The sequence below is a fragment of the Hydra viridissima genome, unplaced genomic scaffold, assembly GCF_058129835.1.
Source record: "Hydra viridissima isolate aposymbiotic clone 2 unplaced genomic scaffold, HvirCarnegie_v1 scaffold_1, whole genome shotgun sequence".
Lineage (NCBI taxonomy): Eukaryota > Metazoa > Cnidaria > Hydrozoa > Anthoathecata > Hydridae > Hydra > Hydra viridissima.
Window position 1 is genome coordinate 12,121,545 of NW_028324300.1, and position 26,531 is coordinate 12,148,075.

At 30.2% G+C, this 26,531-nt stretch overlaps 2 protein-coding genes and 1 long non-coding RNA gene across 3 annotated transcripts in view; 1 reads left to right on the plus strand and 2 right to left on the minus strand.

Moving 5' to 3' along the window:
* Nucleotides 1-157: 157 nt before the first annotated feature.
* On the minus strand, nt 158-1,652 carry LOC149893367 (uncharacterized). Its single transcript, XR_016447087.1, has 2 exons — nt 1,361-1,652; nt 158-1,161 (listed from the first exon to the last, which is right to left on the minus strand). It is a non-coding gene; the product is annotated as an uncharacterized LOC149893367 (long non-coding RNA).
* Nucleotides 1,653-8,789: 7,137 nt separating this feature from the next.
* LOC149893368 (uncharacterized) lies at nt 8,790-11,707 on the plus strand. Its single transcript, XM_090072172.1, has 2 exons — nt 8,790-8,967; nt 9,280-11,707. Exons 1-2 carry the CDS (start codon nt 8,949-8,951, stop codon nt 10,110-10,112), a joined length of 852 nt encoding a protein of 283 aa, XP_089928298.1. The 5' UTR covers nt 8,790-8,948; the 3' UTR covers nt 10,113-11,707.
* Nucleotides 11,708-17,227: 5,520 nt separating this feature from the next.
* Nucleotides 17,228-26,531, minus strand: part of LOC149893369 (uncharacterized) — a 51,683-nt gene continuing 42,379 nt past the window's right edge. The window contains exons 9-13 of the mRNA XM_090098480.1: nt 25,134-25,282; nt 22,772-22,811; nt 18,405-18,890; nt 18,182-18,289; nt 17,228-17,561 (exon numbers count right to left, since the gene is read on the minus strand). Coding sequence (XP_089954606.1) covers nt 17,356-17,561; nt 18,182-18,289; nt 18,405-18,890; nt 22,772-22,811; nt 25,134-25,282 — 989 coding nt within the window. The 3' untranslated portion in view covers nt 17,228-17,355. The remainder of the gene's footprint in view (nt 17,562-18,181; nt 18,290-18,404; nt 18,891-22,771; nt 22,812-25,133; nt 25,283-26,531) is intronic.

Below are 26,531 nucleotides of genomic sequence, written 5' to 3' on the forward strand. Positions count from 1 at the left end.
TCATGAAAGATTTATAAAGGCTACATCACTAAACAACAATTTTAGTGTTGCCTACTCCCAAGGCCGGATTATAGGTCTTGGGGGCCGGGAGCCGAAAAATATTTGGGGCCCCATTCCTAAAAAAGTGTATTTTAAAATGAATGCAAAAAACATAAGATTACTTTTTTTATTTAAATAGAAACTTTTCTTGCTTTCACTTTTGCAAAATCAATTACAATATCTTGAAAATTTATATTTTTTAACAGTGTTCTTTCAATTGTCATTAAACAAAGAGCATTTAAACGATCATTTAACATTGAGGAACGGAGATCATTCTTAACTATTGCCATTTTTGAAAAGGCTCTCTCTGCACTACAATTAGTAATGGGAAGAGTAAGAAAAATCCGATATGCGGTGTCAACATTGGGAAAAACTGATTCTAACTTATTCCTACGAATTGCTTGTAAACATTCAAATGCTGATATATTCTTCTCATTAGACAATTTCTTCATAACTTGTTGACGAAATGTATGAAACATTTCCTCTGCCCTGGTTTCCTCGGCTTTCTAAGTGTTTAGCAAGAATGGATCAAATTTTGCTAAGAACTCTAAGGCCCCGAGAAAATTTCCATTACTGAAGTCATCTATTTCTTCTGAATCACCTCTAAGAGCTAGACCTCGACTGCACAAAAACTTCAAGCATTTAACAACTCTTCTCAGAACTTCCCTATAGTAACGCTTTTCCTCCTCCAACTGCTGTTTTAAATGAATATCAATTTTTCCTTTTAATGTAACTTTTCCAAAATAGCACTGGACTGCATCAGAATGCTGCTTGCTTTGTTCGTGTCTATGTATAGAACGAAGTCCATGTGCCCAGTCGTTGAATCCAGATCCAAAGTTGTCGTCTGAATCTTGAAAAAGCAAGCAGAAGAAACAAAATATTTTTCCTGTGGATGATGAATAGATAACCCAGTCTCTCTTTCGAATTTCACCATTTTTCAACTTAAAAGAAAAACAGATGAGCGCAGCACCTTATTTTGGTATTTGTTACTTTTTTAGATTTTTCAAAACTTTTGTCTTCAACATTTTAATCAGGAATTTCTTTTATAGAAATGCAGTAGCACTGTGCTTCTTTCAAATCCGTCCACAATGCTGGGTCAGATTGACATATTAACAAACTGGACTAAAACAAAAAACAACGTTGCAGTTTAAGTTAACGATTAAAGATAATAATGCGTTTAATAATATTACTCATAACAAAAATAATAACAATAATGATAATAAAAACAGCAATAACAAAAGAAATAATAATAATGGTAATAACAATAATAACAATAAATTTAACTATTTATTCTTTCCTCTAAATTCCAAGGTATTCTTACATTGCCATATGATACATTTTCTTGCTGCGCTGTTGAAGAATTATCTGTTACGTTCTGCAATTGTGAACTTTCTGCAGTTGGATTTGATTCAGTTAAAAAACATTGATTCTCCTCTAATGTTTTATCAGGAGATCGGAAAAAATTAGTCAACTTTGGTTTTTTTTTAATGTTTTTTGCTGTCTGTCACATTTATTTTTTTTTCAGTTTGCGTTTTAAATTTCCGCTGAGGTATTTTTTGTACATTATTGTCCAATTATTGCAAAAATAATTGTAATCTTAATTTATAACTCTTTAGTGGTAAAAAAAAAAAAAAGAAGTAAAAAACTAATATTTCAAAAAATATATAAAATGTTTAATACATATTTAACAATAAATATAAAAAAATAAAAAAAATAAACAACTATTAATTTAAGTGATATTATTTGTTCTCAGATAAAATAAAAAATTCAAACCAAAATGTCAATTCGCATTTCTTGATAAATAATTAAGCAGTTTAGCATTTAACTTGTATCCGTTTATTTCACTTTTTCAAGTAAGTAAAAAAAGATAAAAATTGTTCGAACTTTTTTCAAATACAGTTCGAACGTGTTCAAGTTCGAACTTTTTTTTAAAAAGTTTAGAGTTTTTATTTTTAATTACATGAGAAATTAATGGAATTAATTTGATTAGAAATTATCAAAATTATTTCCTTAGAAATTAATAAAACTAATTTAGAAGGTCAAGTCATATATAATAAAAAAAATAATATAAACTTTAAAAATCGGGGGCCCCACTGATACCCTAATTTTTGGGGGCCTGGCGCCTAGGCTCCCAGGAACCCGGGTTAATACGGTGTTGCGTTAAAAAAGTTAGTCGTTAAAAAAGTTTATTAAATGTGAAATCTGCGCATGCGCAAAATCGTTAAAACTTTTTTAACGCCTTACGGCGTTAAAAAAGTTTGCCCGTTAAAAAAGTATTCAAAATGGTACCGTCAACCGGAGTAACTTAAGTCGCCGGGGTGACTTTGTTGACCGGGGTCAATTGTTAATTTTTTTTTAAATTCCTAAAACTTAACAAAGATAACATGTTTTAATTTTCTTAGAGATACCAACAATATATATCGACTATTATATCAACAATTTTGGTATATCAACAGTTTTTGTGAATATAGCACAGTTACTTCGTAGACTACATTGAGTTTATTTTGGCATTTTTTGACACTTCTGATACATTTATTGAACCATTTGAATTCTTAGCCAGTGAAAATGCCGAGGAAATATAAGCGAAAGCGTGGTTCAAGAGCGTATGCAACTTCATACAGTCAAGAAACGTTGTCCAATGCTATAAAAGAATGTTTAACTGGGAGAATAAGCGCGAGAAAGGCTAGTCGACAGTTCGGAATATACGCTTCCCATTTGCTTCAACCGCTGGACGTTGCTGTTTTCCGTCCGCTAAAGATAGAAACGCGCATCAAAGAATCAATACCAAAAAATGTGGAATATTTCCCTTCGATAAAGAAATGGTCATGAAGCGTTTGCCACAGGTTAACAAAGACATTGGAAGAGGTACCGGTAGTACTGTTAAGGAAGTATTCAATGAAGATATAGGTCTATTAGTGAAACATTGTGGACAGGATGGGAAAACAAATCGCACCAGAGGGAAAAAGATCACACCTGGCAAAGCGATAACACCGCAAGATCTGGTGAATAACACAACTCCTGCCACATCAAAGAATAACAATAACACCAAGAATAACAGTAATACCAAGAATAACAAGAAAAGGGCAAGAGTTGAACAAGTGTCATCATCCTCAGATGACGATAATGACCTACTAGAAAATGACTTTTAATGACTTTTGCACAATAACAGGGAGCTAGTTGCAAAATATTTTGTCCATTTAAATGTTCTTTTCATGTTTCTCTAAGTGTTTAAGGACTGATGATTTTTTAAAACTCCAAAAAGTGACCAATGTTACCCCATAGCAGGGGTATTATTGATCAAACATGATAAAAACCTGGGGTAACATTGGTCACTTTTCGGCGTTTAAAAATAAGTATTTGTAATAAAAAAATTTAAAAAATAAATATAGAGGCCTATAGCCAAGACCTATAATGTTATTACCACAAGAGAAAACTGTAAAAAATTAATAAGATTCAGAGATGTTTAAGAAAAACTCCCAAAACTGACCAAAGTTACCCTGGCTAACGATACTCTTTAATTTGTGCAACCCTCAAATCCACAACAGAATATGCTTTGAAATTTTGATTAAGGCATTGGGAGGCATTCTTTTTTTATTTTTGAGCAAAAGCTCTCAAAGAGAGTTTCAATTATTTTTTCCAAATTTTTTTTCCCTGTAATTTTCTAATTCTACAAAGTTATACAATTTTCATGACATTTTCTTTTTCATTTGACCTCCTCATAGTATCAAAGCTTTTAAACTCCTAAATAAATTATATTTCATGAAAAAATAGAACATAGATACTCACTTCTAAAAGAATTATACTATACTAATTATAGTAATATATACAAAATCAAATATTTTTAAATTCTCATATTATAGTTCAGAAATATTAACATTTCACCATGAGCTCCTGTTAAGCTATATCTCTTTGCAGTATATACATTTCCACCTATACTAAAAAGTCTTTCACTCTCCACAGAAGACAATGGGCAGCTTAAATACTTTAAAGCAAGCTTTGCTAATAGTCGCATTTTGGTTTTCTGTGATTTCCACCACAACAAAAGATTGCTTTCTTTGTCAATAAAGTCTTCATTTGAGTAGTGTTGAATTTTGTTTAATAAAGTTTCATTTGAAATTAAAGTTTGTGGTTGACCGATTTATTTAGAATTAAATCCTACAAGTTCTTCGAAGCAATTGTCAAAACCCATTTCTACTATATCTTTCTATTCATTTAGTACTGTACCATTATTTTTATATTCTGAGTCAATATTTTCAATGTCACAAGCTGCAGACGGATCATTTTCAGTAACTGATGTTTTTTATATTTTCATGGGTTTTAATAAGTTGAATGGTTATGTTCTCAGTACTTGTTTTAGCAGCTGAAAAGGTGCTTTCATTTTTGAACATTTATAATTTGAATCTGGGATCAAGAAATATTGACAAGATGATGTTATAGTTATCAGTATATTGTTTGAAACTATTCTCCATTGAATTAGTTGTCATCAATTAAAGCTTTATTAATGAAATGTTTCAAAAACTGTATCTGTGGTATAATATCTGAGACAATAGAATTTCTTTCACTCAAGCGAACTCATGTTTTGTGGAAATCTTTTAGCAAAACACAAAACTGTCCAATAATCATCCATTTGTTTGCATTTAATAAAGGAAGCTTACCATTTTCAAGTGCATACATGGTTAGAGGTTTCCTTTGTTTATAAATTAGTTCTAACATATGACAGGTACTATTCCACCTTGTTAGAACATTTTGAATAAGTTTGTGCTTAGGAACATTATTTGCTTCTTGAAGAGCTTTAAGTTTAGGGCAGGCTTGGGAAGAATGGCTGAAATGCCCAACAATTGAATAGCAGTTTGCAATGACATTCTTGACAACTGTTTGTTCAAAATTACACTCATTAATTACTAGTTACAGTGTGTGTAAAAACAAGGCGTACTATCATATGGGCTATCTTTAATAGCCTTAACAGTATTTGCACCAGTATCTCCAGCTATTAAATGAATTTTTGAAGGTGATATTTTAAATACAGGATAATATCTTCAATCAACTCAGCAATATTTGCTGCTGTATGCCTCTCAGGAAATAGAGCTATTCTAAGTACAAGTTTTCTGATTAAATGTATTGCCTAAACAATGACCTGTCAGGCTCATGAAGCTTTCATTTGAACTACTGGTCCATATATCAGTAGTAAAGCTTATAAATTCAGCAACTGAGTAAACATGGACAGCCATTTTTAATATAAAGTGTACACTAATTTTTATTATTTTACATACCCTAATGAAACAATGCAACTTTTTTAACGTCTAATTTCATTCCCTAACGAACGCTTCTTTGACCATACTGCGCAAGCGTCACGCATGCGCAGAACTATTTATTAACTTTTTTAACGACTAACTTTTTTAACGCAACACCGTTGTTGCGTTAAAAAAGTTAGTCGTTAAAAAAGTTAATAAATAGTTCTGCAAAGCGTTCTGCAACACCGTTGTATGGTCAAAGAAGCGTTCGTTAGGGAATGAAATTAGACGTTAAAAAAGTTGCATTGTTTCATTAGGGTATGTAAAATAATAAAAATTAGTGTACACTTTATATTAAAAATGGCTGTCCATGTTTACTCAGTTGCTGAATTTATAAGCTTTACTACTGATATATGGACCAGTAGTTCAAATGAAAGCTTCATGAGCCTGACAGGTCATTGTTTAGGCAATACATTTAATCAGAAAACTTGTACTTAGAATAGCTCTATTTCCTGAGAGGCATACAGCAGCAAATATTGCTGAGTTGATTGAAGATATTATCCTGTATTTAAAATATCACCTTCAAAAATTCATTTAATAGCTGGAGATACTGGTGCAAATACTGTTAAGGCTATTAAAGATAGCCCATATGATAGTACGCCTTGTTTTTACACACACTGTAACTAGTAATTAATGAGTGTAATTTTGAACAAACAGTTGTCAAGAATGTCATTGCAAACTGCTATTCAATTGTTGGGCATTTCAGCCATTCTTCCCAAGCCTGCCCTAAACTTAAAGCTCTTCAAGAAGCAAATAATGTTCCTAAGCACAAACTTATTCAAAATGTTCTAACAAGGTGGAATAGTACCTGTCATATGTTAGAACTAATTTATAAACAAAGGAAACCTCTAACCATGTATGCACTTGAAAATGGTAAGCTTCCTTTATTAAATGCAAACAAATGGATGATTATTGGACAGTTTTGTGTTTTGCTAAAAGATTTCCACAAAACATGAGTTCGCTTGAGTGAAAGAAATTCTATTGTCTCAGATATTATACCACAGATACAGTTTTTGAAACATTTCATTAATAAAGCTTTAATTGATGACAACTAATTCAATGGAGAATAGTTTCAAACAATATACTGATAACTATAACATCATCTTGTCAATATTTCTTGATCCCAGATTCAAATTATAAATGTTCAAAAATGAAAGCACCTTTTCAGCTGCTAAAACAAGTACTGAGAACATAACCATTCAACTTATTAAAACCCATGAAAATATAAAAAACATCAGTTACTGAAAATGATCCGTCTGCAGCTTGTGACATTGAAAATATTGACTCAGAATATAAAAATAATGGTACAGTACTAAATGAATAGAAAGATATAGTAGAAATGGGTTTTGACAATTGCTTCGAAGAACTTGTAGGATTTAATTCTAAATAAATCGGTCAACCACAAACTTTAATTTCAAATGAAACTTTATTAAACAAAATTCAACACTACTCAAATGAAGACTTTATTGACAAAGAAAGCAATCTTTTGTTGTGGTGGAAATCACAGAAAACCAAAATGCGACTATTAGCAAAGCTTGCTTTAAAGTATTTAAGCTGCCCATTGTCTTCTGTGGAGAGTGAAAGACTTTTTAGTATAGGTGGAAATGTATATACTGCAAAGAGATATAGCTTAACAGGAGCTCATGGTGAAATGTTAATATTTCTGAACTATAATATGAGAATTTAAAAATATTTGATTTTGTATATATTACTATAATTAGTATAGTATAATTCTTTTAGAAGTGAGTATCTATGTTCTATTTTTTCATGAAATATAATTTATTTAGGAGTTTAAAAGCTTTGATACTATGAGGAGGTCAAATGAAAAAGAAAATGTCATGAAAATTGTATAACTTTGTAGAATTAGAAAATTACAGGGAAAAAAAATTTGGAAAAAATAATTGAAACTCTCTTTGAGAGCTTTTGCTCAAAAATAAAAAAAGAATGCCTCCCAATGCCTTAATCAAAATTTCAAAGCATATTCTGTTGTGGATTTGAGGGTTGCACAAATTAAAGAGTATCGTTAGCCAGGGTAACTTTGGTCAGTTTTGGGAGTTTTTCTTAAACATCTCTGAATCTTATTAATTTTTTACAGTTTTCTCTTGTGGTAATAACATTATAGGTCTTGGCTATAGGCCTCTATATTTATTTTTTAAATTTTTTTATTACAAATACTTATTTTTAAACGCCGAAAAGTGACCAATGTTACCCCAGGTTTTTATCATGTTTGATCAATAATACCCCTGCTATGGGGTAACATTGGTCACTTTTTGGAGTTTTAAAAAATCATCAGTCCTTAAACACTTAGAGAAACATGAAAAGAACATTTAAATGGACAAAATATTTTGCAACTAGCTCCCTGTTATTGTGCAAAAGTCATTAAAAGTCATTTTCTAGTAGGTCATTATCGTCATCTGAGGATGATGACACTTGTTCAACTCTTGCCCTTTTCTTGTTATTCTTGGTATTACTGTTATTCTTGGTGTTATTGTTATTCTTTGATGTGGCAGGAGTTGTGTTATTCACCAGATCTTGCGGTGTTATCGCTTTGCCAGGTGTGATCTTTTTCCCTCTGGTGCGATTTGTTTTCCCATCCTGTCCACAATGTTTCACTAATAGACCTATATCTTCATTGAATACTTCCTTAACAGTACTACCGGTACCTCTTCCAATGTCTTTGTTAACCTGTGGCAAACGCTTCATGACCATTTCTTTATCGAAGGGAAATATTCCACATTTTTTGGTATTGATTCTTTGATGCGCGTTTCTATCTTTAGCGGACGGAAAACAGCAACGTCCAGCGGTTGAAGCAAATGGGAAGCGTATATTCCGAACTGTCGACTAGCCTTTCTCGCGCTTATTCTCCCAGTTAAACATTCTTTTATAGCATTGGACAACGTTTCTTGACTGTATGAAGTTGCATACGCTCTTGAACCACGCTTTCGCTTATATTTCCTCGGCATTTTCACTGGCTAAGAATTCAAATGGTTCAATAAATGTATCAGAAGTGTCAAAAAATGCCAAAATAAACTCAATGTAGTCTACGAAGTAACTGTGCTATATTCACAAAAACTGTTGATATACCAAAATTGTTGATATAATAGTCGATATATATTGTTGGTATCTCTAAGAAAATTAAAACATGTTATCTTTGTTAAGTTTTAGGAATTTAAAAAAAAATTAACAATTGACCCCGGTCAACAAAGTCACCCCGGCGACTTAAGTTACTCCGGTTGACGGTACCATTTTGAATACTTTTTTAACGGGCAAACTTTTTTAACGCCGTAAGGCGTTAAAAAAGTTTTAACGATTTTGCGCATGCGCAGATTTCACATTTAATAAACTTTTTTAACGACTAACTTTTTTAACGCAACACCGTAAGGCGTTAAAAAAGTTTTAACGATTTTGCGCATGCGCAGATTTCACATTTAATAAACTTTTTTAACGACTAACTTTTTTAACGCAACAACGGCATTGCCTACTCCCCCTTCCAGGTATAAAAAGTTTAAACTCGGACTTCACGTGAGCTCATTGTATTTGTTTTTTACCCTTCCTGTCAAACACAATTTTAAAAGTATAATTTAAGCTTGTATGCTGTAAAACCTTTAACAAATCACGATGAACGTTGAAGAAGAAGGTATGTACATACAAAATAAATGTATTGCTTCTTCATTTTACTTAACAAAGTGAGATTTTTTTAAATATATATTCCAGACTAAAATTGTTAGATTTTTTTTTGTAAATACTATATTCAAAATTGTTTTCGTATATGAATTAAGCCGAATTTAGCAAAGATTTTTTATGTAACTTAAACATTAGTTATTCTAGTTAGCATTTTTGAAATAAAATGTTCCACATAAATCTTCCATTTTTCAAAATTTAATTTTGATTAAATAATACGACAAAAACGTTGTCTTTTGAATAAAAACTTATTTCTTTTTTTTTTCAGAATCCCAACCAATGGTGAAAGAGATGACTAGAAAAGAACCCTACGATGTTATGAAACAATGCCCAAAGAAAAAAGTTGATGACAAATTTGTGTTTTTAGAAGATCATCTCAAAATTATTACAAAATGTACTGAAAATGAACAAAGTTCACTAAAAAACTCCTTAAATACTTTCAAGTTTCATTTTAAACAAAAATGGATAGCTTATGCACAGCTAACCTATGCTGCCCAAATGAGTCAGCGTGATGTAGGACATTGTGATGCGTCTAGAATAATGAAAGATATTTGCTGCTCACCGGAAAAGGCAAACAAATATAGAGAAAACTTCAATTCCATTCAGACGAATGTTATAAAAAAACACACACCATCGGAAGCATTATCAATTCTTGTGGAAGCCAATATGACAAGGAGACAATATGAAATAACTCATGCAGCTAATAAAAATATTTATCCATGTTATTCGCTTTTGAAAGAATCAAAAAAACAATGTTATCCTCCACAAGAGTCAATGACAGTTTCAGAAACATGTTGTGAAATTAAACTACAAGATATTCTAGACCACCCAACTAGACGCTTGTGTGAATATTTAGATGAAGTTTTGGAAACCTTAAACGAAAAAGAAAGAAGCAATTTAGAAATGTTATCAAAATGGGGTTGGGATGGCTTACAGCAGCAAACATTTAAACAAAAATTCCAAAATAGTTTAGATAGTGACTCTAACATTTTTCAAAGTTCATTTGTGCCTCTACGGCTTATATGTCATATTGGTAGCCAGAAGATTATTTGGCAAAACCCTGTGCCCTCTTCTACAAGATATTGTCACCTAAAGACATAACAAATGAAGAAATCTGCTATGTAGAAGATCAAATAAAAAACTTAAAAAAAACTGAAATATCAAAGTTTTTAGGTGGTATTATACATATAAAGCATACCGTGGCATTTACAATGGTTGATGCAAAAGTATGCAATGCTGCAACCAACACGACATCTACTATGTGGACTAACATCAAAAGACTTTAATAATTTAACCATAAAAAACATAGATAATCCAGATGCCCTTAAGTTTGGTTTATCGATATTGCATACAAGGATTAGGTTTTTCGAATCTTTACTACATTTATCATACCACATTCCCATAAAAAAATGGAAAGCAAGAACACAAGATGATAAAATAATTGTAGCTGAAACAAAAAAAAACATTCAAAACAAATTCAAAGAGAAAATGGGGCTGCAGGTGGATATTCCAGCTGCAGGTTTTGGGAATACTAATAATGGCAATACATCAAGAAGATTTTTCTCAGATCCTCAAACCTCATCCTGCATTACAGGAGTTAACATTGGACTTATTAAAAATTGTAGTATCATTTTGGAAACCTTGTCAATTGGATATAAAATAGATATCAAAAAATTTGAAAAGTTTGCAGAACTGACAGCAGAACTTTATGTTGAAATTTATGGATGGTATCCAATGACTCCTACAATGCACAAAATATTGAGACATGGTGCCACAATAATTGATCAAGCTATATTGCCTATTGGTCAATTATCGGAAGAGGCAGCTGAGGCTTGAAACAAGCACTTCCGTGATTATAGACAGAATTTCTCGAGGAAATTTTCAAGAGAAATTTGTAATAGGGATATCATAAACAGACTTCTGTTAAGTTCCGATCCTTTGTTGAGCAGTGTCACAAAGAGGCTCAAGAATAAAAGAAATGCTATTTCCAGTGAGGCATTAGAGTTCTTGCAACGAGAAACATTGAACGAACTACAACAATATGAAGAGGAGGCATCTAGCGAAAATGAATCAGACTAATGTTTATTTTTTATCGTTTTTTAAGTATATTTTTTTATTTTATGTTGTTTTTACCTTTATAGTAGGGTTTATTTCACCTTTATAGTATGTGTATTTGTATATTTCCTTTTGTTTGAATTGTTTGTATTTGAATCACTTTTTTTAAACATTTTTACTCTTAAGGCATTTAATATTTTAATTAAAGTTTAACAGTTTATTGTTGCTTAGTTGTTTTTTTTAATTCTTTTCTTTTAAACTTCTTTTTGTGTGGTTTATATGCAAAAGTGTGTTTTGAGTAAAAAGAAACCTGCACAATTATTTTAAATATTATATTATGATTTCAAACTGCTTTTAATTGTTTATCTAATTGTTAAAAGCCATAAAATAATTTTGATCCACTTTTTACCATAAATACTCCACTGTGCGACGCTTAATTCAATCAATAAATGCTGTGAAAAAATATTAAAATATCGCTCTTTTATCGAAATTTAAAATAAAGTTTGGTCATATAGTTACATATTCTTGGATACGCGCCTGTATCTATATGTAGAATATGGCATAATGGTGCGGAACAAATACATACATCCGAATGTTGTCGTCACAATGTTTGAATTTGAATTTTTTCAAAAAAAATAAAATATGTAAATATTAGAAAGACGGATTTTGGAGGGTCCGATAGTCGAAGTCAGATAGTTATTTTTTTAGTCCGATAGTCCGATACTTTTTGCTTAGTCCGATAGTTATCGGAATATCAGATATATTATCAGTTAGATAGTCCGATGTCTTATATATGGGCAATTCCATTTTTAACTTACGTTACACGCGCAACAACTTTATTAAATATTTGCATATTTAAACTTTAAATTAAATTTTTAGCTGATTTTTATGAAAGCTGTCAGTCTAAAGAATAAAACAAGCTAAAAAGTTTTGAGTCTGGCTAAAAGAGGGCGAATTTATTACCGAAAATGCCACTTAACTTACGTTACGCAGAAAACAAGGTAAAAAAAGTGTTGCAACTTTTAGGTCGAATATTTGCGAACAATTAATCCGGATCGTGTTAGAAATTTTTACAAGATGTTGAGAATTCAATACTAATTACAATGATAAAAAAAAAATTATCAGAAGTGACCGGCAAAGAAAGATATACTTGTTTTCTTGATACTAGGTTTTTAACTTACGTTACATCACTTACGTTACCTTGCGATTATTTTCGTGGAATTTTTATATCTATTATTTCGTGATAGATTTTTTAGAGTTATGTAACAAAAGAACGGCAGTTGTTTAAAACTCATTCATTCAAAGTAATTAACAAAAGTAATTTTCAATAACTGGTGACTCTCTACTGACAGATTTTTTTGTAGATATTAATGAAGTTTTTAATTGTTAACACTTATTTTCCGAAGCGCAAGAGCAACTTAAAAAATTACATTTGGTATGACAACTTTATTAATTTTTATTGAGTTATTCAAATAAGAAAATGTTACAGTTATTCGAAAATTTTACTTACGCTTATAATTTTTATGTGCCCGCTTAATTTTTTAAAATGCTGCTAACTATTTACTCTCCCCTGCTGAATAAACGGGAGGGGGTGGGGGTCTTAATAAACAGGAGGGTCGGAAACTTTTCTAAAATCTAATAAACTTTAATAATAACGTTTAATAAAACGGGAAGGTCAAAGTTTTAAAAAGCTTAAAATATTTTTATTGGTTGGTTGTTCATATTTTCATCTAATATTGAGAGAAACTTTTTCTCAAAGTAAAAAAATAAGAAAATATTTTATATTGCTTCAAAATTATTAAACGGGGGGGTGGGGGTGGGGGGGTCCTAATAAGCTCCGAGGATTCGGAAAAAAATTAAAGAATTAATAAACGTCCCCTCTTGTTTATTCGGCTGGCGAGAGTACATTAAAATCTTTTAAAAAGATTTTGACGCTAAAACTGCTCGAACAACTTTGAAAACACCAAAGTGGATGGAATCAAAATATTTAACTTCATTTAGTTTCAATAACGTGAAAAAAGGTTTGCTTGCTGTTGGTTGTTTTGTGTTATTATTATTATTATTTTTTTTTTTGGGGGGGGGGGGGTGTGCTGAAATATGCGACATACTTTTAATGAGAGAGGGGTGCATGTATATCTGATCGTTTGTGACAGGAGGCAGGGGTTAAAATTGACAAATATTGGGTGACATACTTTAAGGACGCCCCCTTAATTCCATTTACAAACCATTTGTTTTAGGAAAACAAAAATATAAAGTGAATAAGAATATAATTTAAAATAAAAATGGTTACATCTTTTTATTTGTTTTAAATACTAAATACGTCACGGTGAAGTTTTTTCCGCTATGATCTGGCTCTTACCGACATAAAAGTAGTGGGATTTAGAGATATCTTTCACTTTTTTGGCTTGCTGGATAATTTGAGATAGTTTGAGTGCACAATTTCGCGCTGACTTTTCTTCCTCTGACAAATATAGAACTTTGACATTTATGTCTTGAATAGCATTCACAAAATCATTAGCTGATTGGATTTAAATTTTTCCAGACTTTACTCTGTTGGTTGCCAAACGTTTTACAGTAGCCCCAACGCCATCGACAACTCCTTTGCCGTGCATTGCTGCAAAAAAATGCCAAAATATTATTCTGTTAAATTTCTTTTCAAAGTGCATTATTGCGCTCATCACGACTTTATTTTTAAACTGCGATGTAGCATTATCGCTAAAAATGTGAATTTCTTGGGTATTAAATGAAATAAACTCCAATAACTTATCCAAATTTGCAATTAAGGAGGTCTTTGTGTGATCCAGAGAGTCAGATGCAATGGTGAAAGTTTTAAGATTTTTTTGCCAAATAGCTGCAGTTAAAAGAGAAATTTGATTTTGGCCATAGTGTGCTGCTTGAGGCTCATTCTGACTAAAACACTTAAAATTTTCTGCATAGTCAACCTGAATAGTAGCAACATTCAATGATGGATTCATGGATTTAGTAATGCTTAGTTTAAAACATTTAGATTGGTTACCCTTGATATTGGCATGAGTTGTGAATTTTTCTCTCATACTCATAATGTGAGCAATCAATTCTTTACCACTTCCAAACTTTTTAACTTTTTCGATTACAGCGTAACGCTTTTCATTTGGTTTCTGCCATTGGTACCAACTTGTTTCAAAGTTAAGGGGTTCAATGGTGGCCAGGAATTGCTGGAAAAACTTTAAATCTTTGCATTTGTTGCATTTGTTGTAGAAACAATCATTTAATGAGTCCTTACAAACAAAATTTTGAGACATATCTTTCCCAATTTTAATGTTAGACAACAGTAAACGATCAACTTTCACCAAGGAATCCAAAGCAAATCGCATATTTTCGTGGTAAGTACAAACGCATACATTATGAGGCAAATTTGCCATAGATCGAACGTTTACTGGTCGTAATTCACAAAACCTGCTTAATCCAATCTTGATATCTAAGTGATCATGTTTAAAAAGTTGGTACGCTTCTTTCATGGTTAAAAGAAGGTGACGAACTTGGATCTTAATCTTCTTTCCATTTTCAATTACTGATACAAAGTCCCTAACATTTGGAGACAGTCGACTAATGTCATCTTCGCAGTAGAACCTTTTTACTTTTATTTCTACTTCAGTTAAAGCTGGATTATTCACGCTATTTAATGGAAGAGTAGTTTCTTTGTTGAATGATCCATTCAGCAATGTGGCTAGGACTTCGTAACGTTGTGCGGGATCTTTGGGCAATGATTTCTGGACTTTCTTGAGCAATTTCCCTTTTGTTTGAACACTCATAATGGTAGAAAAATTAACTGTTTTTGCAGAATCTTTCTTTTTGATTCGATACTTTCGGACTCTTTCCTTTATTTTTTCTCTTTCTTTCATTTTTTTTTCCGGATCTTGTTTTATTCGTTGACGATGAGCTTTTTGGTGATCAGCATTCATATTTTTTTTCCGTTCGGAATCACTCTGGCGATAAGCAGCTTGATAAGTTTTAACTCTCTGTTTAGAACTTTTAGCCATTTTAAAATGCAAAGCAAATTTTGCTAAGTTTTGCTTGAATAACTTTTAATTAATCAAAACTTATTGGCGTATAAAGAATAAAAAAAAAAAACCTTTAGGGAATTGCGATGTAAAATAGTTTTCGTCTTTATAAACAACCGTAACTTTAAAAATTTTTTGTTTTTTTTCAAACCCCTTGGGAGTTGCGATGAAAATCGTTTTTTTTTATGTTAAAAAACTTTACGAAAAAAGCGCTAAAACTTTTGGAAATAAATGTAGTTTTAACTTACGTTACACAAATTCAAAATGAAAATGTGCCTTAACTAAGCATCGTTATTCAAAAATATTAATGTATAATTATAAGATTTAATATTCTTTCACATATAATATTACAAAATTTAAGTTTTCAAATTAAATTTTCAAAAAAACAGAACTTGATCATGTTTTTGTTAACTTACGTTACATGAAAATTGCAAAAGTTATTTTATTATTTTTTTGAAATATATTTATCTTTTAAAGAAAAAAATCTGACCAACAAGAAATTGAACATCTTAGCTCCATTATCACTTTAAAATATTTCGGAATATACAAAAAAAATCATGGGTAAAATAACATTTTACAGTGGTACTTTTTTAACATGCATCAATGAGAAAAACCGTAACTTTCGGAGCCATAAAAATGACTTAAATACATTTATTTTAGAACTAAAGGTATATTTTAAATAAACTTTCATGTGTCTACATCAATATTCATTTGTTAAAAACTGACAAAAAAGAGTTTAAAATTTGACTACTTTTTACTTTTCAGTTTTCCTTTGTCCGATACTAACGGAATATCGGAACTTTTATCGGAAGTGCCAAGCTCTAGCTTTTACATGTTTTTTTTTTTGTTTGTTTCTTTTTTTAATCCAATGTTGCTTTTTTATTTAAAAAAAAAACTAAAATAAATCATAAAAGATTAAACCTATGAGTAAAGCCAGTCAGCTTTAGAAAAATTTTATTTTTGTTAGTTAATGCACTTACATTGTCGTGTGACTCTAAGTAAAGTACATTAAAGAAATGTCTTCCATAACTCTTGCAACTTCAAACAAAGAAGAAGTTGGTTGTTAATAAATGAGTCTTACTTCATATTTCTTGATATAGATAAAGTCTTCAAAAGGATTACCAGAGATTTCAGAAAACAGCAAAATAATTGACATAAAAAATTATACTACTTCTTTAGTAATTCATCTTATTCAACGCCGTTCTTGGTTTGGTAATTCTTTTCGAAATACGATGGTAAGTTTTTAATTCATTTATCCATAACTATTTTTGGTGTTAATATTAAGTTTGACATGTAATTTTACTTACATGTCAAACTTAATATTAACAACAAATATTAACACCTGTAGAACTTTTTTCCGAAAGCAAGATGTGATAACTGTCTTAAAAAAAAGGATTAATTTCACAATAAATCAACCCACATTTTTTTGCCCACATAAAACTACAGGGAAAAGCTAAAGAATTACTTTATAAGAAATTCATCTTATTGTTATTTATTGCTTGATCCGCAGTTTTAATTGTCGCTGATTCCAAATTGATTTTATGAGGTTCATATGTGTTATTAGTGTCAGTGTTTTTTTAAATCAGTAGAGTGTTCTAGCATGCTCTCACGACATGTTTGTTTCCAAAAGTTAAAATTGAAATTATTTAAAAACAGACTTTAATTTTAAAATTGCCACAATCGATTGTTGTAGAAAAAAATGGACTTTCATTTTGAATTTACCGCGTTACTGTAATTTTCAGAAAAAAAAAGTTGTTTTATAGACTCCTCTCCATTCTCTCATCTTCTCTTCTCATCTCCTCCCTTCATCTCCTCATATTACTTACCCACCTCATTTCCTTCTCACATACCCTCTATTCATTTCTAATGTTTTGTTTTGGCAACATGATAATCAAGGGGTATCCCTAATAATTAGGGAACTTTGGGTGCATGATAGTTGGGGTGCATGATAATTATTATTATGCACCACAATTCTAATAATGATAATTTATTGATTGGGTTTATTTATCAAGTAAAAGCCTTTTATGTTATTTATCGAAAATCAAAAACGCTTTTTAAATTTAAAGTAAAACAAAACGATATTTTGAATGCTAAAAACAAACTTTAGCAATTTGTATAGAAAAAGGAAAAAAGTACTAATTACTATTATTTATTAACGTCACTTAATGCAAATCAATTCAACCAAATTAACTCATTGGTTCACGGTTAATTGACATAAATGCTTTCTCCTAAAACTCTAAGCAGAGATTTTACAACACGTAAGTGTCCCAATCAGCGTTCTCACGAAGATATTTTTCGTTTGTTCTGATATTTGTATCATACAAGATGCATACTTTTCCGATTTGCGAAAAACTGATTGAATAACATTTGTTGTTTTGCAAGCACTTGAAGATGCATGCGTCAGCATCATATGACTCTTTAACCAGTGGATCATTAAAAATAGCCAGAGAGTTACCTGTTTAAAAATTAACTTTTTTTAAAACATTTTCATTACAATTTAAGTTTAACAAGTTAAAAGTATATAAGTTGTTAAAGAATAAATTACTTAATTATAAATTTATTTTACGTATGATTTTAAGCAGGAAACATAAAAAATCAATTAAACGATTAAGCTATAATGTAAAAAACTAAAATATGATAACTGCAAATAATAGTTATAAAATAACAATTATTATGTACTATTACTTATCATTAAAAATAATAGTTCTATAGGAAAGTTTCGTCCGTTTTTGGAATAAAACAAAATACAAGCATTTCTGTCAAGAAATTTTATTAAATGTAATGATTAATGCCATTATTATAAGTGATTTCTTGCCATAATGACAATTTAATTTTCTAATCAAGTTTATTAACGTTAAAGTAAATTTGTATTTTGTCTTTTTCCAAAAACTGACAGAACTTCAGGCAGACTTAATAATAAATATAACATGCTTATGCTATTAACAAAAATATACTATTACTTTTATAGTATAATTATTATATAGCAGTTGTTGTTTAAAAGCTATTATATTATAATCATTATAAATAATCTATTATAGGTAGTATATTACGGTATCCTAATTGCATATAACGCACCTCCGAAAACTTCTCTTGCAGGAATTCTAACTACGTCTGATAAGGACAGGGTTACATTATTTTTTACATCTTTATAAAATGAGATAGTGTCAATTGTTGGCGAGTAAACTAAAAGTAATGCAAACCATTTACACTAAAGTAATTTTATTAATTAAAAAGTACTTTTTATTTTGTTTTTTTTTTCTTTAAAAAACGAACTTTTTTTATAAAACAATTAAGTTACCGACATCATCCAAACCAATAACATGTAAATTTCTTATCAACCCATTATGAACTCGGGACCATGGATCTGCAGCGTAAACTAAAATATTAGTGAACTCTCTTGCATCACTGTTATTAACTGTGTTAGTATTTAAGTCATTTACAAATACATTGAACTGATAGGTTGTTTTGTCAACCAATGTCTGTGATATTTTAATCGAAGTCCATTCATCAATCAACAGGTTAACATTTGGTACGATAGGGTCATGTTTTGGATTTCCATTTAAACTGGAATAAATTCGAAGTTTATCATTATTCACCCAAACACCAGGATTCCTATCTCCATAGTTATTACCATTACCTCCGATAGTAAAGTGAATTACACTGTTTGAAGTAGAGTCATAGTAAAATGAAAATAACTTTAACTCAAAAGATACCACAAACTCTTTATACATGACTTTTCCAGTTGCAATAAGATTGTTTTGAGACAGTTGTATTTCGTCAAGAACTGTAAAAAAAAAAAAAAAATCAAGCCAACCATCTGGTGGCAACAAAGATTTCTTTTACTAGAAGAATAAAGAGCTCGAATGAAAGCGTTTAACGCCTATCCAAGAGAAGAACATATGAAAATATTTTTTTACCTAATGTTGCTTTATACTAAGTTAACAACAAAGAAGCTCGCATAATGATCACACAAATTATTCTTCGTAAATACTGCTTAATTTTGTAACAGAACTTAGTGATTGATTAATGCGGAACAGAAAAAAACTGATAAAGTTTTGTTGTTTGATTTAATTTTTATTTGTAAAAATCCGAGTGAGAAAATAGAAATTAGTAATTTAAGCAACTTTTAAAAGGATTTTTAAAGAGTTTTAATATTGAAAAATCTCGACTATTTCCGAATTCCAAATTTGGGCTTTTTGGAAAAAGTTGAACTTTGTTATAGTTTTGACACTCAAAAACTTCGGACTTTTCTCAAAAATCTGAGAATCTTTAATTAAAAATTTCGGAATTTTAGCATCAACGATTGGTTTTTTTATTTTTAACGAAGGAAATAACGAGTGATAACCAACTTAAAATCTTTTAAGTAGTGAACGGAAACTTTCGGCTTCGGCCGATATTTCGGACGAAGTTTCGGCCGAAGCCGAAACCGAAATTTCTGCGACAGCAATTTTTTACTTTTCCTGTTTCGGCCGAAATTTCGGTTCAAACCACAACCGAAATGAACCGAAACTTTTATAAGATTTTTTTTAAAGTCTAGATAACTTTTTTTTAATTTAGAGTGGGATCATGACGATTTCCTAATTTTAATCGTTTGTTAGTAAATCAATTTTTAATTATAACAATTGTAGAAATTTTAATTGAAGTCACGTTACATAATTGATTCAAGTTACTATTCTCAAATCATTCTTTAAATAAGTTAACATTTAAGTTAAGTAACCAAAATCAATAATTTAATCAAAGTTTCTCAGTGCTAAATTTTACAATGGAAAATAATCGAAAGAAAAGCTATTTGTGGAATCATTTTACCGTAACAGCCAGTGATTCCAAATACGCAACTTGCAATATCTGCAATTTGAAAATATCTCGTGGATCCCACAATCCAAAACTTCAATCACTTAGCGGACTTTCATCACATTTAAGAAGTCGGCATCCACAGCTTACTCTAAAAAATCTCCTAACTGAAAAAGCAATACTCACAACTACCGACAATCCTGAAAATATACCAACTTCAGATCAGCTTGAGCCTCTTACAATTAAAAAAAGAACAATAACTTTATTTGACATCAGATCAAAACGCCAGAGGACTGAAATGCTGCAATTTACAATGCCTGGCTGGGTTGACAATATCTCAAAAATTGATTCAAATTCCGAAGAAGGTCTTAAGTTTCATAGATCTATATTTGAAATGATTATCCTCGACTTACAGCCTTGGTCAATTGTGAATAATCCGGGATTTTTACGCCATCATGCACTTTTTACACCACACTTTGACATTGGAAGTGAGAAATACTACCGAAGCATGCTCAATCCAGCCTATGAAAAGATTAGGCTTGCAACGAAAGTTATGCTTAACGAAAAAAATGCTGAAACTATCTCCATCTCTCTGGACGCTTGGTCATCCTTTCATCATAAGTACTTGGACATGATGGCACACTTCATTTCAGACAAATGGGAGCGGATCAAATTCTGCCTGTCATGTTCCAAGTTTGATGAAAAACATACTGCTTAAAATATTTTTCAAAGACTTGAGAATGTTGTGAAAGAGTGGGAGCTAAAGGACAAGATCGCATTCTGCTTAAGTGACAATGCTGCAAATATAAAAGCAGCTTTCAAAGAACCACAGTGTGTTTACAAGTCTGCTGGGTGTCTAAATTATTCACTTCAACTAGTGATTAAAAAAGAACTTTTTTCACTCCAGAGTGCTGTAAACTTGATAGAAAAATGTCGAAAGCTTTGCACTCATGCTTCTTTTTCAAATTCCTTCTTTGCTGAGCTTTACAAACAACAAGAGGTTCAAATGAACAATTTTGACAGGCTCGGACTCAAAAATGATGTCCCAACACGCTGGAATTCAACATATTACATGCTTAAAAGAATTCTGTACTTGAAATCAGCAATTGCTACCACGCTGCTAATCCGTCCTTCCAGCGGCATTGAGTTCACTGTACAGGATTGGAACCTGTGTGAAAAGCTGGTACACATTTTAGCGATTTTCGAAGAAGCCACCAAATTGCTCTCTGGAAAGGATGCTTGCATCAGTGCATGTATTCCAATTGTTACAACTATCCTGAAATCATTCGAAGTTCCCTCTGATGACGAAGAAGTGATTGGCATGAAAAATGCTTTAAAGAAAGCAATGGAGGCACGTTTTTTTGATTTAGAAACCATTGATCATTTTGCAATAGCAACACTTCTTGATCCCAGATACAAGCACCACTTCTTTAGATCCCAAGAAGCCTTTCAAGCTGCAAAAAAACAAGTTCTTTTGGAATTAGACAGTTCCATTTTGAGCCAAAATGAAACTACTCCTGTGATGAAAACTAAGTCTATTGAGAACACTGGGTTTTCTTCAATGATGCAAAATATAATTGCACAGTCACAAAATACAAGGTCCAAAAATCCAACTTCCAAATTAGCAAAGGAAGTTTTAAACGAGTACTTAGAAAGCCCAACATCTTCATGCTGTTTAGAGTTTTGGAAAGAGTATGAAGAAAAAACAACATTAAAAGCAAACTTTGGTTTGGCAAAAATGGCAAAGAGATTCCTTACACCTCCACCAACATCTACCGAAGTTGAAAGGTTGTTTTCAACTGCTGGAGACATTCTTTCAAATGAAAGAAACAGACTTTTGCCAGAAAACATGGAAAAAATTTTATTCTGTAGAGAAAATATTTCAATTGTTAACTTTAATTATTAAAATGTCTTGACATATTCTACTTTTTTTTTTTGACATATTATAGTTTTTATCAAATTATGTTACATGGTGATTGCTTAGATATACGTAAAATAGTTTTTTTTGCTTTAATTCGGTGATCATAAAAGGTTCAGGGATTTTTAACTTTTTTTTTTCAAATTTCGGCTGTTTCGGTTTCGGCTTCGGCCGAAATTTTGGCCGAAATTTCAATTTCGGCTTCGGCTACGACTTTACTGAACCGAAATTTCGGTACTTTCGGTTTCGGCTCAAATTTCGGTTTCGGTCGATCACTACTTTTAAGATGTAAATCGAATTTTCTGAAATTTTTTAAAATAGAATTCTTTTGCGTTTAAAAAAACAAGGCTTTAGGTGAGGCAAGTTTTTTTCATGCATAATTTTAATTTAATTTAATTTTAATTTTAATTTTAATTAATTTATTTTTAATTTAAAACTTGTTATAAATAATTTTAATGGTTTTAACTGAATAGCAATTCTGCGCATGCGTCTTGAAACAAATAAGATAAGGTATGCAAGGTAAAGCTTTTTTTTTTATGGAATTTTCATAAGAAGACAATAGGGTTTTTATAAAAAAGCCAGCTATTTTAAAAAACTAAGCAAGGAAAAAGCTAAACTTTTGTCTAAAGAAAAAATATGAGCGTTTTAAAGTTAGATTTTTTTAAAGAATGAGCGTTTTTAAAAAGCTAGGTTTTTTTATAAATAATGGCGTATGGGCCAAAAAAATATATATGTCAAAAATGTTCAAAAAAATTAATGAGAAGAAATTGAAAAATAAAAACTTTGCTTTAAATAAGATATTTTGAAAGTTTTAAACATGTAATTTCCTATTCGGTGGGACGTTTTAGTTTTCTTCGGAGTAAAAACCCAAAATAAAAGTTAATTAAACCAATTTCTTACTCTTTTTGTTATTAATAATGACTTTAAAAGTATGTAAAGCACTAAAATAGACTTACAAAGGGCTCCAAAGGCTGATACCGTAAGATATAAGATCACCTGAAGATAACGATTAAATTTTATTTGCCAAAATAATCTCTAACATCATCATCATCATCATCATCATCATCATCATCATCATCATCATCATCATCATCATCATCATCATCATCATCATCATCATCATCATCATCAACATCATCATCATCATCATCATCATCATCATTAAAAGTGATTTAATTTGATAATATCATATAGAAATATATATATATATATATATATATATATATATATATATATATTTATAAATAATTTGATGACATTGTTAATGATCTAAACATACTTAAAAGATTACAAAATTACTATGCTGACCATAAAAGTTGAAACCGTCATTTTTAAGGCTCTGGTTCTTCGAAAATAATCTTAAAGATCTTCGAAAAATATTTCGCTCATCCGGTGAGAGTAATTTAAGTGATGGTTTGAAAATATTGTTTGTAACCCATTGGCAATATTTAAATTATTCTGTATGTAGTTACCTATAGGAGGGTTGTTCAATACAACTCCATTGATAACAATGAAACTTTAACTTTTAAGCATATATTATTTACGCAGTAAAAATTGCTGTATTATAAGTTTTATTAATTTTGAAATATTGTATTCATATGCAATTCTGTAGTTTTCATAGTTATTAATAAAACATATATAACGGTTAGAAAGTTTGGATGTAGTTGAAATTGTCATTGATTAAAGCAACAACAATTATTGTGTTAGTAACGTAACATCTACATTTCGGTTTTTTAAAAGCTAAAAGTTTGAAACATCACAGAAAAAAAACACAAATATAATGTAAATAAAACACAAATAAAATGTAAATAAAACTTAAAGAGAAATTGAAAAAAGCTCATATTTCTGTCACTTGTTTTCAATACTGCTCAACCCAGTTTTTACAACCTTATGTATGTATGTATGTATGTATGTATGTATGTATGTATGTATGTATGTATGTATGTATGTATGTATGTATGTATGTATGTATGTATGTATGTATGTATGTATGTATGTATGTATGTATGTATGTATGTATGTATGTATGTATGTATGTATGTATGTATGTATGTATGTATGTATGTATGTATGTATGTATGTATGTATGTATGTATGTATGTATGTATGTATGTATGTATGTATGTATGTATGTATGTATGTATAAATAAATAATTTAAAATTTAGTATTTTGGATATTTTTCAAAATCAGTTTTTGTTTTATAATTAATATCCCATTCACACTAACAAAACCGAGTTTTAATAACACTCTTTTTTAAAACGGTGTTCAGTTTAAACTTTTTTTAACAATAAATCATCATGATCCCATACTAAATTAAAAACAAGGCTTCTAAACTAAAAAAAACCTAATGAAAGTTTCGGTTCATTATGGTAGTGCACAGTTGGCCAGGTGGCGGACCAAAGTAAAAAAAAAAACATTCTCAAAAATGACATTATTGTATACCATTTTATAGCTTAAACATCCAGCTTTTGTTAAAATGTATATTTATTTTTGTACAATTATCATCTTAATAACTGCAGAAAGGTGTGAAAATATGAACTATCCAAATGCAACAACTGAAAAAAAGAGATATGTATTATTATAGAAATATATTTCACAGCATCAACAAAAAAGAGTACATGATTATATTTTTAATTTGATTTTCTTAATGCTGGTGCGTTTTTTAACATGCCCTGAAAAAATATATGGACTGTCTTCTCCGACTCCAATTTTATCATTTTTTCAAGATGAACATTTGTAAATTTAAGTACTTTTTTCGTGTAGAAATTTGTGTATTTGTTTAGTATTTTTTGCGATGTCGTCATTTTTTGTCTGGACTTCTCTATAAGCTCCGTAATATATATTCCAACTATGCAATGTTTTTTAGTAGGTGTGTTTTCTATTGGGCTTTTTTATAATTCATTTGATAATACAAACCTTCTAAAATTTTATTCAAATTTATAATTATCATGCAGAATAAGGTCAGATATTTCATGTTTTCGTTTTTCATGTTTCATACATTATTTCATTTATCATAAAAAGCACATAAAAACCCATTAGCTTTCGTCAAGTAAAGTTTAGTTTATATAGCTGGTAAATCATATTATGTTAGCAATAAATACATAGTTATTCTTGCGATTGGCCATAAATTGACTTAGCTGAATTTTTTTAAACTGTGACAAAATATTTTTTTATTATTGCATTTATATTCATTTTATGTATAAGTTATTTATCCTTAACGGTATATATTTCTGTTTTTAAACATAAAAATAGAAAATTCTATAATACTGTGAGGAGGGAAGATGAAGAAAATTGTAAACATTATCTTTAAGTTTTACCCGACTCAAACACGCTACATTCGAACGAGGAAAAGAGTGAGTCAACCAAAAAAACACCAGGTGGACACACATGTCTAATAACATGAAAAATGAATAAGTCACACCATAAATGATTAAAACTGTTTCGCAAACACGACTTGAAACACAATGATATGATTTTAATTAGTAAAGTTCTAGAAAGTTCTGTAGCCACTCTGATATAAAGACTAACAAAAAGAAAACTAGTAAAACTTGTTTTAAAGAATACCATGACTCAGAAGTTGAAACTAAAGTACTGAACGAACTTGAAAAAAAAAAAAAAAAAAAAAAAAAAAAAAAAAAAAAAAAAAAAAGAAATCTATTGTCTGGACGAGAATTCAAAATAACACCTGCGGACAGATAGAAAAGGAACGGTTGAGAAAATCTTTTAGATTTTTATTGAGATTTTTTTTAGAGACTTTTATTTGGGGAGATTTTTGGAGCCCTCTCTTTGGAGAGATGTTTTCGGGAAAATTTTGATGAAATGTTTTAAAGAGAGTTTTGAAGATGAATTAAGAAAGAGTTATGAAAGATTATAAAAAGAATTTTAAGAGAAAGAAAAGAGTTTTAAGAGATTTTAAGAGGATTTATGAGAAAAGGATTTAAAAGAGTTTTAAGAGATTTTAAGAGGATTTATGAGAAAAGGATTTAAAAGAGTTTTAAGAGATTTTAAAAGAGGATTTATGAGAAAAGGATTTAAAAGAGTTTTAAGAGATTTTAAAAGAGGATTTATGAGAAAAGGATTTAAAAGAGTTTTAAGAGATTTTAAAAGAGGATTTATGAGAAAAGGATTTAAAAGAGTTTTAAGAGATTTTAAAAGAGGATTTATGAGAAAAGGATTTTTGAAAATTTTAAAGAGAATTTAATGAAAAGAATTTATGGACAATTTAAAGAGGAACTTATGAGAAGGATTTGGTAAGGAAATGTATTTGAGTAGTTTTCAATTTGCGTTGTTATAAGTATTAAGGTATTGTTATATGTATGAGTTAATATTAAGAGAATATATATATATTGAAGAGAAATAATTGAGATTATTGATTAAGAAAAATAAGTAAGAGAAGAAAAATCAGTCGTAAATATTTTTGCTTTTGCTTTCATTTTAAGTAAGGCAATACTATTGTTATTAGTAATTTTATTATTGTTTTATGCGTTAAAAATTGTTATTAAAAAAGTCTGATGCTCCTATCGCGCTTTTACCACATCTGCGTTACACACTGACAGTCCTACCTCACATTCTATCACTCTCTATATTTGCGCTACCATTACACTTACATAGAACCAACCACCGCAACCACATTTTTTTATCATCACATCAAATATAAATTAACATAAAATAAAAAAAAAATTAATTAATAAAATCCGCCGCCCTCACACTGGAGA